This window comes from Heterodontus francisci, chromosome 33 (genome assembly GCF_036365525.1).
Source record: "Heterodontus francisci isolate sHetFra1 chromosome 33, sHetFra1.hap1, whole genome shotgun sequence".
In the NCBI taxonomy this organism is placed as follows: domain Eukaryota; kingdom Metazoa; phylum Chordata; class Chondrichthyes; order Heterodontiformes; family Heterodontidae; genus Heterodontus; species Heterodontus francisci.
This window is the reverse complement of record NC_090403.1, coordinates 53,505,062-53,520,626: the sequence shown is the minus strand read 5'-3', so window position 1 is coordinate 53,520,626 and position 15,565 is coordinate 53,505,062. Positions and strand designations below refer to the sequence as shown.

At 41.6% G+C, this 15,565-nt stretch overlaps 1 protein-coding gene across 1 annotated transcript in view; it reads right to left on the bottom strand.

Moving 5' to 3' along the window:
• Window positions 1-231: 231 nt before the first annotated feature.
• The window catches only part of npepps (aminopeptidase puromycin sensitive), a 225,265-nt gene continuing 209,931 nt past the window's right edge, over window positions 232-15,565 (bottom strand). Inside the window, exons 20-23 of the mRNA XM_068013580.1 lie at window positions 14,537-14,644; window positions 10,109-10,264; window positions 7,148-7,195; window positions 232-1,378 (exon numbers count right to left, since the gene is read on the bottom strand). Of these exons, the coding sequence (XP_067869681.1) occupies window positions 1,226-1,378; window positions 7,148-7,195; window positions 10,109-10,264; window positions 14,537-14,644 (465 nt within the window). The 3' untranslated portion in view covers window positions 232-1,225. The remainder of the gene's footprint in view (window positions 1,379-7,147; window positions 7,196-10,108; window positions 10,265-14,536; window positions 14,645-15,565) is intronic.

Here is a 15,565-nt window from a genome sequence, read left to right as displayed (position 1 = left end):
AAAAAAGTAAAACAATATTCTCCTACTTAAATGATTAACACATTACCTCCTGCCCCTCCTTGGTCCATAGGTCAGGCAGGTGATTAATCCAGGCCACAGTGAAATATGTGGTTAGAACTTTTCACACGCACAATATCTGAATCTTTAAAATTAAATTTTGGCTTTATTCATCCCCAAACTTTAACATATAACACATGATACTCCATCACATGCAGAAAAAAAAGAGAGACATTTCACTTTGACAATTTTTTTTTTTTATTAACACCAACTGTATCTTAAAACAAAAAGCACAACGAGTATTTCAGGGAAGCAGTTTGACAATTAGTTCGATGACCTTCTCCAAGTGAACTGAAGCCACACTAAACATCGGATTTATGTTAAAATGAGGTACAGCCCGTTCCTCTGAATGCTTTATATTTTGCAGGGTTAGTACATCACGGTTTTCACTCTCGAGTTAATTCTACCATTTACATAGTCGTTTCCCACCCCTCCCGTACCCAATTACACACCAGTTTGTACCAGTTTTAAGGCTTTCAAAATGGTTATATGTAAGCACAGGAATTAGGACTTACTTTTGTTGCTATTCTCAAGTGGTGTTCCCAGGCTAAGGGGCTTTAACTCACATCAGTTTTTTTCAAGTATTAAAGTTATATATTTTCTTTAAAACAATTTCTTTCTGTGCTAAATTGCAATTTAACAGTGAAAATGGCCAGGTATACACACCAGAAATTCATGCATCCTATTCTCAGAGGTCCCTAACCCATTTTGTTTTTAAATGAAAGCTCTAATACATTGTTTTTATTTATATATCCTATTTTTATTCAATGTGGCTGTTATTGAGATGTTTCTTCCTCTTTACGAAGGACATCAACGGTTAAACTGAGGCCTAGAAATAATTAAATAAGAATTAACTTGCCTTGGCCAAAGGGGAGGGAAGGAATTACATTACCACAATATAACCAGCAGTCTTGCTTCAGTGTTCTAAGTTGTCACCAATCCAATGTCATAAGACCATGCCACTGTCTGCACACACAAGCCATTCCAAATAACGCATTTCATATCAAGTGCCAATAGTTTTTCTGTTCTCTTTTCAAAATGAGGTATAAACTACATTCATTTTCAACCACTGTTAATAGGTGACAGGTTCTGGCCGTGAAATATACTTTCAAACTCCCCTCCCCGTGGCAAGGCAGTGGGGTGATGGCGGCTCAGGGGGGTCTTCCAATCAGATTGTAGGGTGCACCCCTTTGCGCTGCAGCAAGAACTGCTGGATGGCTTCTGCGTCGCGCTTCAGCCAGGCTCCATTCAGCAGGATATTCTCACAGGACTGTTGGATGGTTCGTTCTGCGGCAGGGGCAGGATGAGTCTCGAAAAAGCTCTGAAATTGAAGAGACAAGGGGATGAAGATTGACATGTCAACTTGCAGACAGGAGATTTACGCTGGTGATGAATTAAAGACATTGCCAGGTCAGGGCTGAGACTAACACTTCATGGTTGACAAAATGTGGAGAGGGTATCTTGTAGCTTAAAAGACTGGTGTTTATCAGCCCCCTCAAACATCTCAAAGTGCTTCAAATACATTATGAATTTTTGAAGTGCAGTATGGCAAATGCAGCAGTCAGTGACTGCACAGTTAGATCTCTCAAACAGTAACGACACTATGAGGAGACATCAGAGCTTTGCAAATGACAGAAATCTTAGGTTGGAAGATCAAGTGAGCACCTGCTCCTCCTCGCCTGAATTTCCTGCATTTGCTGCAGTCAGGCAATCCAATGGACCCCAATAGTTCCAGGAAAATCTATTCCATTATGCCTCAGCACTGTGCCCCTAAATGACCTGATGTTTTAGGTTAGGTCAAAATCCACAGGTGATGTAAACTGGGCACCAGCAAACAGCCAACGGGATTGGCTTCGAAGTCATCTAGTTTCTGAATGATCTGAAAACAGCAGAAGTAATTCTGATCTGCTCCCAAGCCTTTGCCAAGTGTGAGACGGAAGCATAGTCATCAATCTCCATCTGGTTTTATTTTTTCTTTTCCCTCTCTGGTGTAGGGAACGAAGTGTCGACCTGTCTTACATTCAACGCTGTTCCCACAGCAGCAAGGCTGAAATAAGGAACTTGACACTGGTAAATCACAATTGAGGGCGTTGCTTGCATTGGGGAAAAGAAAAATGAGGATTTCTAGCCCAACAGTTTCCTCTGGTTATTACTTCAGCCTGACTTCCACAGGATTCCACAGCGTCAGGACGTAATTATGCTATGGGTGAGTTCCAAAAATTATATTTTAAATGGTACAATTCTAGTGCATATTTATAAGTGCTGGTGGAGGGAGGGGTCGGGTTCTCCCTTCTTACAAGAAGCCCTAGATTTTTGTTTTGCAATTTGAAACAAATCAAATGTCCCATTTCTCTCAAAATGTACTTTTACTCTTTGATTTGGGAGCGGACAGGGATCAGGTCATTTCATTATTTTTCAAAATAACACTATCAAAGACAGCTGAAGTGAGATTTAAAATTCATTAACGGAAATCGGGTATCTCCAGTATATACCATGCTGAACTTACACATCCTGTCACTTAATTTACAGTATTCATGACCATCTGTCAACAGTGCAGCCAGAATTTCAATAACTGGAAAATACTCTGCAGATATGAGGAGAAAGGGGGAGCACGTTAATACATCAGAGGCTTGTTCACGCCCGATGAACAGCAATAGGAGGGACTGTTTTTTTTTTAATGGGTCAGCTACTGATTTCCCTTAAATATTTATTTAGAGATACAGCGCTGAAACAGGCCCTTCGGCCCATCGAGTCTGTGTCGACCAACAACCACCCATTTATACTAATCCTACATTAATCCCATATTCCCTACCACATCCCCAGAATTCTCCTACCACCTACCTACACTAGAAGCAATTTACAATGGCCAATTTACCTATCAACCTGCAAGTCTTTGGCTGTTGGAGGAAACCGGAGCACCCAGAGAAAACCCACACAGTCACAGGGAGAACTTGCAAACTCCGCACAGGCAGTACCCAGAACTGAACCCTGGTCGCTGGAGCTGTGAGACTGCGGTGCTAACCACTGCGCCACTGTGCCGCCCGGTCAGTAGTGGGATTAGAACCAAATTATTCAAATAGCCGTTTGAACATCAGAAAGGCTCAGATGTATTGGATCTCAGACAGCTAAATGGAATAGTTCCACGAGACACAGGGCAATGTATTGGACAAGTATTTGAAGATAACTACTTTGCAGGGTTACAGGGAAATGGGTTGGGCGTGGGACTAAATCAAACAACTCTTTCAAAGAGCTGGAAGAGGTACGACAGGCTGAATGAATCTTACAGCACGGAAGGGGACCAATGAAAGTGTGTGGGGAAATTTTGAAGCCAGTTTTGTTCATACTCTAGTTGCTGTGAACTAAAAGTTCAGCTTTAAAGTTTTGTTTCGTTTTTCTTGCAGCTTTAAAGAGATGCTTTGTTTTGTAGAGTTAGGTGAACAAAAGTGATCCATTAGGTAAGGAATGTCCATGCTGGGGGACAGAACCCTGCATCCAGTGCCAGTATTGAGCAGTCCCTGGTCAGATATAAGATGGGTCAACTCTTGCCATTGTGCTTTAAGTTCAACTTCAAAAGCACCATTAATTTTCTATACTTGCCATCCTCAGGTGTGCCAAATTACAACTAGTTTTTTTTTGCTGTGAACTCACATCCACAAGAAACTAGATTGACACTGCCCAAGCTCATTACTCTTAAGGCCCTTGCAGCCAATACAAAGAGAAAACTTTCATCCCATCAATGAGCGGTCTCATTTCAAACCCAGATCCCCGAGGAACTGAAGACTGAATAGTCACATTAGACAATGCTAGATATTTTAAAGAGCAGGGTTATCTGTACACTTCTTGAATGGCCTCAGTTTCCTGTGGCATGCTTCATCATTTCCGATCAGAGAGGTTGTTGCTCTGTGTAAATCACTACCGCAATGACATTCCCAACGGAGGAAAGATTGCGGTGTTTGGGAATGCTTCCAATTGGATCACGTGAACAGAGTTTCATATAGGAGGTTTCTGACAAGCAGTTCTATGTACAGGAGCCTCTTCAAATACTGTAATACATACTTGGGCATTTCTGGCATAGACAAATTTATCACAATATTTGAGTGATTAGATATTAAATGGGTAAATAAATACAATTTCTAAATTAAATATATAACAATGAAAAGTGCCTAACATGGCCACTGAAATCTACTGAAGAGTTTGGCTCCTTATTCCTTTCCCTTTTTTCTGTACTAAAGGTATCAACTCCTGCTGGTATACAGTTCCAATAACACTGACCACCCAACATTTATAAGCCAAGTGACATTTCTTAAGCAAATGTCTGCAGCTATTCAATTATGGAGTTGACTGATTACGTCCACACTCATACACTGAGAGGATGGTCAATCTTTGGATTGCGATTAGGATCTAGAACCCCAACAGAGGTTCCCCTCTCTGCCCCAGTGATGCTGAAGTAAACTGTAGCACAGCAACTCCTGCCCCACTGGAGATCAGTTCACAGGAAATGGATCTGGGACTCTCTGATCTGGCTTTGTGAGCTGACCTCCAATTTCTCCCCTGCATCCAGCTTCTGCTCAGTTCTTCTCCTACTGACTAAGATTCAGGTACAAATCCGTATCTCGCTATTGCAATGCAGCACACTGACTTGCTCCAATTTGCTGATACAACTTACAAAGCACTTTTAATATAAGACATCCCATTCACACAGTGGAAAAATAATCAGAGATAGGAGAGAGAGGATTGGGGTGGTAACTGGAAGCAAGAGGTAAATAGGTTAACTGGCTTTTGAACAACTGTAGAGAGAAAGCAAGGCAGAGGGGGGCTTACTGAAGTCTTCTGGAGTGAGGAGCTGCATTGGGTGAGGGCTTTGCAGCCAGAAGTTAAGTCAAGGGAAGTGGGTGTGGGGAATGGAAATCAGAATCAGACAAGCACAAAGACTGTATAGGAATGAATGAGGGTTGAGGTGGGGAGGAGGGGGATGTGGGGCAAGGATTTTTAAATTGGTATGCAGGTGGATAGGGAGCCAACAGTAAAGGTCGATCAGCACAGAGCTAGCAGTGGAACAGGAGCTTCACGCAGGGTAGGATGTGGGCAGTTGTGTTCTGAACAAGTTGCAGTTTTTTGAGGGTGGAACTCAGGATGTCAGTCAGGAAAACATCTGATGAAAGTTTAATGGTAGAGTTGATGCAAGGCAGAAACCAGCTTCTGCAGATACAAACATCTGGTATTCCAGCTGCCAATCCACCTTATATCAAAAGGTACATGGACTCAGAGGGCAGCCCCATTTATATTTAGTGTTAAATTGGTCACACATTGGATAGTTGCATATGTCTGCAGGTGATTTTAAGCACTTCCATCCTTAAAAAGGCCCTGGATGAAAGGATAGGTCGAGTTTGTTAAAAAATCTTAATTATTAAGTAATGTTATAATCTGAGCAGAATCTGAACAATGGTAAATGTGCCCAGTATTGTTCTGAACATTTGAGAAGGATACACTTACAAAATCTGGCAAAATGTTTGATCCCATCCAGCCTAACAACACTTCCTGGATTGACAGTTTTAGAAGCATTAGTTTCCAGCTGTGAGAGAAACGTACATACTAACAATCTAACTTTATTTTGCTCAGTTTCATGTTTTAATATGAAGGTCAGAGATGTTGCAGCAGTGTGGTCACCCTCACACACCAACAGAAGTATTAGCACATGATGCTTGAAAATCATCAAACTCAATTCAGCTGCTGAAGCATTTAAAACACTTTTGGAAGCACAGTTTACAGCAGCAAGTGAAACAACTCACGCAAACCACCTCTGGCAAACTCTGAAGAGAAAAGTCAATAAGCAATTGATGAAACCATTAATCACTTACAAGACACAGTAATTCCCCTACAGTTCAGATGATTAATTCTGTTATGAGATAATGAGATTGCTGCAGTTCTAAGCACCTTTTCAGAGCTGGTTAGAATTCACAGTACATGAATCTAGATAGCTAACTACACAGGGTTGTGATGGCTACATCACAGTAACTGCAGGCTTTAATGGTTCACAGAATTTTTACTGCACAGGTGGCCATTCAGCCCATCGTGTCCACACTAGCTCTCCGAATGAGCAATTCACCCGCCTTCATCCAATAAACTCTCCACAATTTAATCAAGTTAATACATATCACCAGTGCCTCTTTAACTGTACAGATCCTTCTCCCAAGTTGTTTTTCTACCCTGTTTTAGGTCAGTGTTTCTTATAAAAAGGTTTCTACATGAGGGACTACCTGCACTCGCAGTCTGTGACCCCAGGAAAAAATGACACATTCCCAAATAACTCCTGCAAATTTCAACAAGACTGCCTGGACTCTGACCTGAAAATATGGACATGGTCTCAGGTTCCCCCCATTATAAATACTGACATGGTCTCAGGGCTGCCCCCATTGTAAATAATGATACGATCCCAAGGATTCCCTCGAATCTTGACAAATTGTTGGAAAGCTCCCAAATACTGACATATTTACCAGGATCTCCCTGGGCTAATTTCCAAAAGACAGTTAGAGTCAGTTACACAAGGAAAGCTAGACTATCTTTACAGAAAACATCTAGTAGCTTACAGCAATAGGAATAACGTGCAAGTCAATGAATAGACAAAGTTACTGGATTCCGACGATCTTGGGTGTGTTGGATATTCTAGTGGATACCCTCCCCTCCCAGAGCTGGGGTTTCAAACTCTTGGCTTGGGTGATCCAGGCATGACTAGTACCACACTGTGTTTTAGGGGGATACTGGCAGGTACTGGCGTTCTGTACGTTTCCAACTAGCATATTAAACTGTGCAGGTCAGTTACAAATGGTCCGGTTTTGCTTTGAAACAAAGGGAAGACACCTGGAAGTGATGTCATGCTGAAGTCGTCAGCAGCTAACTCCTCCATTTTACTCCTCTCCTCCCCCAAAAAAGACTTTCTACATTTTAGTTGAGACCAATGAATCTGGTATATAGATAGCAAACATTAATCATCACAGCTCAGGATATGAATTCTGTAACATTTACAGCTAAGCCCTACAATTTGAAAAAAAGACATTACAGTACATGGAAATAATTGAGAATTCCTTTTTACCTTGACATCAGCAGCCATCTTGTCACCGGCAAAACCTTCAACTGTTAGCTAAATGTGGAAGGTAAAAGAGCAGTTATTAAGTGAATTGCAACATATCTTCCCATCCAAGAAATAGGAATCAGTATTCAGTTCAGAAATTGATCTGTGAGTTTCATATTCTGGAGATAGAACAAAAATCAAATCTTTATTAAAATGGTACAATCATACAGCTATTAAAATAAATTAATGAGGGAATCCCTCTGAATAGTATTCTGGAGATAATGTGGGGTCAGCCGTGGCTCAGTTGATAGCACAATTGCCTCTGGGTCAGGAGGCTTTGGGTTTGATTTCCACTCCAGAAACTGATAATCCATACCATTACCGTCAGAGGGGCTGTCAAATAAAGTGTTAAACTGAGGCCCTGTCTGCCCTCTCAGGTGGGCAAAGGGGAGTAGGGCCAATATTTATCCCTTAACCAACATCACTAAAATAGATCACTTTGGGGCCTTGCTCTGTATAAATTGGCTGCTGTATTTCCTACATTAACATAGTAATAACATTTCAAAAGTACTGCATTGACTGTACAGTGCTTTGATACTTCCAGGGGTTGTGAAAGACACTTCATAAATGCAAGCCTTACTTTACATTTAGTAACGTCACCAACAGAACTGCTTCCAACCACCACCAGTTTAACTACAGTGCAAAACAACTCCTTTCTCAACCAATCCCTCATTTCCACCTTGGATACTGTTGTCCCCAGCAAAACCTTTTACTGTCTCCCATCCAGGAAGATGGTATGGTTGCCATCTTTGTTCCCTCAAATTAAGAGGTACAGCACATCGGACACACAAATGGTTTTGTTACCCATCACCAGATCTGGCTGCAGCACGTGAAACACGATCAGGTCTCACTCTCCTGTAACCTTCACCCAAGAACTCTGGTCCTACAACTCTTGCCTCTTGCGCATTCCCCCCTCCTTACACTCCATCATCGACAGCCATGCCTTTGATTGCTTAGGGACACGCTCTAAAATTCCCCCTCTAAATCCCTCTTCCTCCTCGACACTTTCAAACTCTGCTTAAAACCTACCTCTTTGACAAAGTTTTTGGTTACCCCTCCTAATTTTTTTTTGGTTCAGCATCTATTTATTTTGATTACCCTTCTATGAATCAACTTGGGATGTTCTTCTATGTTAACATTGCTATATAGATGCAGGCCAGTTGTTGTTGGAGTGTTCCTACGCTCATCCTTAGTCTGTTCTTTGTGTTGCCCACTGGTGATATATTCTCTGTAGGAATGGAGTCAGCTTTCATCTGTACACTGATGACACCCAGCTGTACCACTCCATCATGACCCCCAGCTCTACAGTGCATGGTGCTATTTGACTGTTCATCCAACACCAAGCTTCAATGAACAGAAATTTCAGATGCCACCACCCTGCATCCTATCCTGCACATTTTCATCGGTGTTTTAAAAAAATAGTTTCATGGGATGTGGCTGGTGCTGGCAAAGCCACACTTACCTCCCATCCCCATTTGTCTTAAGAAGGTGAAGGTAGGCCACCTGCCTGAACTGCTGCAGTCTTTGTGGTGATGGCTCAGCTCTCGCTAACCTCCGCTGGCTCCACAATGCATTAAATTGAACATTTTTGTCTTCATCTACAAATCCCTCTAACAGCCTTGCTCCTTGCTACCTTTGTAGCTTCCTCCAGGGCCAGTGTAGCCTCCTCTGTGCTCAGGCCTCCTATGCAACTCCCCATCTGTGTGCTCCATCTACAGTGGCAGAGCCTTCAGCAGTCTTGGCCCTATATTTGACTAAATGCCTCCACACTTTTCTAATTTCCACCATCTCCAGGAGCTTCCTCACAAGCTAGCTCTGGTCAATCCTTCAAATAATGTCACCCTCCTTTTCTAACAAAATATTAAGTGCTTTACCATATTGCTTTATTTTCTGCGTTGATGAGTATTATGAGATGTTTGCTATATTACAGATATAAACCGAAGTAGTAGATCAATACTCAATTAGCTGATCTGACCAGGGGAGCAGAGGTGGGGGCCATGGCAGGGTGGGGGAGGGGAGGAGGAGGGAAAGAGAGGAAAGGGCTCCAACTTAACTATGGTTTTCAGGCCAGAAAAAGATACCTGACTGTGATAATGTTCATGGTTGGTTAGCCTGCTGAGCAGCTTGCTGCCCAGACACTCAAAGGAAAAACAGGCCCTCGTGAAACTATCCTCCTGAGGGGAAGGCTAACTGTGGGGAAACGTAAACCTATTATGTCACATGCTGGCTGTGAGAGTAAACACACAGCTGGAGTTTGTTCAGATATCCACAGGGAGAAAAAAGATTTTTTTTTTTAATTTGGAGGCTGTTGGTGGCATTGCAATATAGTGATTCTGCTTGAAGGTAACAAAGCATTTTCCTTGAAAGTGGGACCAAAAAGCCTGAAAAATATTTTTAAAAGGCATCTTAAGTTCCTTGTAGCTGAAGCTTCTGTTGCATCAGCTTAGTCTTAGTCGATGAGATCACAGAAGAAATCTAGGGCACGTGATGTGTCCACCCCATTAAAGAAACACAAGATCTGACGTCTTGGCAGACAGCTAAACACCACCAAGAATGGAAACAAAAGCTGTACAGAGATTAATATAATCCGCAGCAAACTCAGTTCAAGGAATCTTCATTTTAACTGTGTTTCCAGCTCTTTCTTGTTGTAGGACTCCTTCAGCACGAAAAAAAATGCAGCAATACAGCGTACATATTTTAAAAAGTAATCGGTTAGGAATGGAACGCCATGACTGCATCAATGTCATAATTCTATGGCCACTCTCCTGTGCAAGGCCAGTCCTCTATTTCAGCTGCACTCATCATTGTGGAGTAGGTTGAATGGCCAGCTATTCCTGCTGAAGGAAACAATGTTGAGTCCTTGAACTGAAACAGGAAAAGAATCATGGTCACAGGACAGACCAATATTTTTTCTGTGTTTACCTTGATTAATCGTGCTATTAAAAAGCCTCCTTGGTAGCGATTGTACAGTTCTTCCCAGTTATCCTTTACAAATTTCCAGGCAGTTTTCCTACCCATTAAACTCCCACCTGAAACTCCACCGAGTACAAAGACGGTGTCCTGGGGACGAACTTCCTCCTACAAGAACAACAAGAGGTCTGTGGTTAAGATAGAAATAACTTTTTTTTTTAAAAAAGCATTATTCTCCCCTTTGGTGTGCATCAGCTCCACGAAGGCTAAAGCACTGTGTACAGAAATAAAACCAAGCAATGTATTTGTGGCTCACTGGCCTGAATACTTCTTTATATTTTCTCCATTCCTTTACTAAAGGTAGTAACACATGCTGATGTATAGTCTCCACAACTGATGGCAGCCTGGTGCCACCTCATCCAAGTGGCCACTGGTCCCTGTCTAAGCCCAGACAGTGAGTGCTAGCAAGTTGTTCCATTGTGTTGGGGCATCACTGCTGACTGTAATTAGCTGATGTCCACACATACTTTGCAGAAAAACTCACTACAGCAGCAGTCAGCATCACTAGAAAGGGAGGAGAAGTAGGTAGTGTGGCTGGTTTCCCCACTCCATTTCTCTTCCCTATGTCTGGGGTTTCCCATTGCTGCCTTCCCTAAAATTGATCACCTCAGCATAAAACAGGGTTCATTAAGTGGACCTCATTGACATTGTATGACTTAGTATCTCAGTGCATTTAACCACCAAGCATCAGGATGCCATGCCTTTCAATTTTACTTCATAGTATTCAGCATCAGAAATGTACAGGAAACCCAGGACATGCTGAAAGTTGTCTATCTGTTTGGTAGCTATAATGATTAAAGTTAGGAGGTACTGCACAACAGTAAGATTTTGTTTCCAATGAGGTAAGGGGAGGGTGAACAGAAACACAGTTGCCTTCATTTTGATTGATTCCCACCTTCCCTCTTTTTTGTTTTCAACCAGCATTTGGTTTAAAAGCAGGTGAATGCCTAGAGGCAGGGCCATTGGTTAAAGATGACCGTGACAAATGTAATTTTATTATATTCAAGATTTATTACCAATTCTTTGGGTTTGCATTCTGCAATGCAGTAATTTTTTCTATGAAAACAGAACATTGATGATATGCAAGGTCCTGCTATTCCCCATAATCAGGATCAGTGCTTTACAACTTGAACAGTTCAAATTCCACTTTTATTATTTAGGATTCTACAATTCTAAATATTTTTCCATGAAAATTAAAAAAAAAACAGCAGCTATGCAGGATAGCACCCAGCTTAAAACAAAAGAGAAGTGATTAGATAACACCTTACTAAGCTTTTAAAATCCTGTAGATGCAAAGAGGAAGGAGGACTGAGGGAAGTAGTTGAGGTGAATAGCATCGATGCATTTAAGGGAAAGTTAGATAAATACATGAGGGAGAAAGGAATAGCAAGTTATGTTGAAAGATAAGCAGGAGGAAGCTTGCATGGAGCATAAACAGCGGCACAGACAGGTTGGGCAAAATGGCCTGTTTCTGTCCGCAAATTCTATATAATTCTACCCAAGTCAGGATTTCTACAGCTTTCAGTCTTATCCAAACTGTCAGGTTTACAACTGTCATGTCAAATACCGACGATCTCCAGTGGTTTGCACTTAAGGAGTCAGATCTTGGGTCAAGTAGGGTTCAATGGCAGGGGACGATTCCATCTCCTTGTTAAAGTAATATTTTCTGTCCTTTTAAAAAATGTTTTCTTTATAATCTCCTATGTCCACATTTATAATGGAAACTGCCTATGTAAACATGTCACACTGTAATTATACCCTCCCGCCAATGGTGGTACTATAGCGGTTCATAGTGCACCAGGTTTCAGTAAGGAGTTTGCATTGTAAATGTGGACTTTGAAATTTATAGTGGAACAAGTTGACAGGAAATGTAGGCAGATACAAGATCCATACATATTTGGAGGATGTGCTGTTTAAATACAATCAACAAGGTGCGATAGGGTTAGTGTTACAGGAAGTAATTGCAACACAGAGGAACTATGCACTATATGCAAGATTGTTTTAATATACAACCAACATTGCCAAAGAAGGTGCTATGAGGTAGATAACAAATCGGAGAATTAGCAACAAAGTGTAATGGTGAAAGTGGCAGGCAAAATGTTACGAGAAATAAATGTGCCTTTCAGGAAGCACTCAAATATATTATAGATGTATATGCACTAAGTCTCTGCACATGCAAAATAGAAAAACAAAATCAAGTTTCATTTGCAAGCATCATCAATAAGAGCGGGAAAGCTCCTGCAGCAGAGTGTTATCAGCTGACCTTGCTTGTGCACCCGGGCAGCGGGTTCCATTACTGTTTACAGTGGCAGGAAGCCGCATTTAAAAGATTGGCTTTAACTTAAAACCCACTATTTAAGCTGTCACCGTCACAAACCAGGACTAATTCTTCAGGTTTTTTTGCACCATTCAGCTGCAAATGAAAACAAACTATAAATCCTACCAAAATACAGCTTAATGAAGAGATCATGTAATGTTTTTCCAGCATGTTTATATTAATGTAACTAAGCCAGAAAGTAAAACAGAAATTTGAAGGTTATTGCATCAGTCAAGTTTCCAACAACACTAATTTTTCTTTGATTTACTCTTTTCAAAGCGTAGTCTGCTCACACCCGCTATAAGCGCATCTCCTGTTAGCGGATCATCTCATCTCGGTGGATCATTCATGGAGAATACCGTGGCTGAGAATGTCGCGCCCTCCCAGCTGGTGGTGAGCAGTTCCTGCAGGGAAAAAGAGTGACAGAAAACCTGTGGTTTAGGCCCCTGAGCAGACCAGCCAGTTAGAACAGTGCGCATCAGGGGAAATGGCACAGACATGGGTCTGACAGTTACTACGAAGGTGTTGGTGGATTTGGGAGCTTGTGATATTTTCTACTCCGAAACACCCTATCAGAGTTTTAAATCAAACTCACTTTTCTAAATGGTTTGGGAAACTCATTTTTCTCAATGGTTTGGGAAGATGCTTCTCAACAATGGCAGGATTAAACCCTTCATGGGACACCACAGCTTAGTGTGTGCTCATCAGAGAAATCAAGCACAGCTACCGGTAACTGGTAGCTGTGTTAAGGTTAAATTTAACAGAATATTTCCTGATGTAGTTTTGATGAGGTAATTCACCCTTAATATTAAGAGCTACAATACAGCTAATGTCAAATTACATAAATAATATAAGTACACATTATGCATAAAGTACTTGCAAATAGCACCAGTTCCTGATGGTCAGTTCTCAATGTTGGGACACATACCAATCGGATGCTAGGAACTTCCCAATGGTTGGATAAGCAGGACAGGAGGGAGGCCAGGATGGAGAAGAGAACAAGTTGTCAGCCACCTTAATCACTATTGATACCATTAAAGTTGGTGAGCCCCTTTCTCAGAAACATAGACTGCAACACTTCAATAGGTGAGAGGGGGAGTAAGTTAGATAATAGAAGTTTAGTTCTTTCCACCCCTTTCATTTACATGCAGTCGATGGTAATTAGTGAGAACTTCTCTGTTAAAGTGTTGATGAACTCAACTTTACATCCTACAACTGGTCAAATGGCAAACCACTGCGTGTGTAGAAGGTTGCTTTACAGAAGAAGTGACTCAGATAAGATCTGGGTCTCTCGTTGACCATGATGTCATGGACTTGTTCTTTTGTAAGTTGCTGTAATGGTTCTGCCAATAAAGGCGAGGTACAGGCTGGAGAAGTGTCTTCATACTGTGAGGTCTCCTATCACAGGAGAGTGTAGCTTTGAGATCCATGTATACAAAATGGGGAAGAGGAATGACAGGAATTAAAGATGATCCACTAATTAAACTTCTTTGGATAGGTCAATCCTCGTTACATTGCACCAGTACCATTTCAGAGACAAGTTCAAGTGGGGATATTTACTATGCTGATAGCAGTGTTCTACAGAGCTAGATTGAGAGAGTAAAGCCATTCCTAAGGAAAAGAGCAGCAAAGGAATCAGGCACTAGGAAGAGAATGTTTTATTTTTGAAGAAATAAAAGCAAAAATCCTTGAACTTTCAAAATATAAAATGTGAGTTCAAATTTATTATTCATTTTCAAGTGAGGATTTAAGTACTGCAGGGACCAAAGCACACAACTGGCACACAGCACAATAGAGGAAGTACTAACTGGGAGGTAAGGTATTATTTTCAGATGGGAAGGTATTGGGGGAAGTTACCCCTAGCTACACAATGAAATCTTGAGGGGGCTTCTCTAGCACGAGTTTTATTTGATCAAAACACACACAAATAGGGCAAAGTGAAAATCTTTTTGTAGCCTTTGCATTGTGCCCTTTTGTGCTATTTGCAAATAAATGCACAACAGGGAAACTGAAATGGAAGCAACCTGAGACAATCATTTGTTAGATAGTAAGAAATAACATACCGACATAGCAAAAGTCAAAACCTTCTGAATGAGGTCAGGGTGTGAGATAGCACCCAGTAACCTTTCAATTCGAACCTTCTCTTCCTGTAGATCTGCTTGGTTATGTAGCTGTAAAAGAGAATTATATTTGATCAGCAATACTGTAAATGGCATTTGAAAACATGCATTATACTTCATATGCAATTTCCCTTCACCCAAAGGACTTTTGTTCATGCAGTCATTTTCAGCATAGGGCCAAGGTTCAGCAACAGATTTTGGATTCTCCCCCCAGTCTTTCCCGATTTTCTCCCTCCTCCTAAAGCCTGGCTCGGGTATAAAATTAAAACCTGACCACAGCTAACCCGAACCCTTTAATTTATTTTCACGCCCAACCCGAATCTCCTTCATTTGTTCCGGCAGCAGGCTAATCCTGCAGCTGGGGTTGTGGGAAATCATGGGTAAGCCTGATCCCGTGACTTCTCGAAAGCAGTGTCCAGCCTAACCCGACCCGAGCCCGAATGCTGGACTTGGAATTTCGACCCAACCCGAACCAGACACACGTAGTCAGGTCCAGTCTGGTTTGGGTCGGGTAGCCAGGCTTCACCTCCTCCCTCAAAAGGCAGAGTTTATATTGAGGTAAAGTTTCACAGGTACCAACTGTCCTCTGTACTTTGCACATTATCCATTCCTCATGTCGAGTGTAAACAGAATCTCAGTAGGCTATTCAACTGTGAGGTGATCACAGCCAAGATCAATTCCATTGGCATTCTTTCTTTTCTTTTGGGCCTCCTTATCTCGAGAGACAATGGATATGCGCCTGGAAAAGGTCAGTGGTTTGTGAAGCAGTGCCTGGAGTGGCTATAAAGGCTATCCACATAATATATTTGCAGCATTTTCTATTCTTGTTTCAACTTTCCAGCAATTGCTTATTAGCAGAATGCACCCTGGCTAATTCCCTCCAAGGAAAACAGAGAGCACTCCAAATGAAATGAGCTACCTCCACACTGATCAGAAATAGGGCTCCTAGTGTTTATGGCTCAGGACTATAAC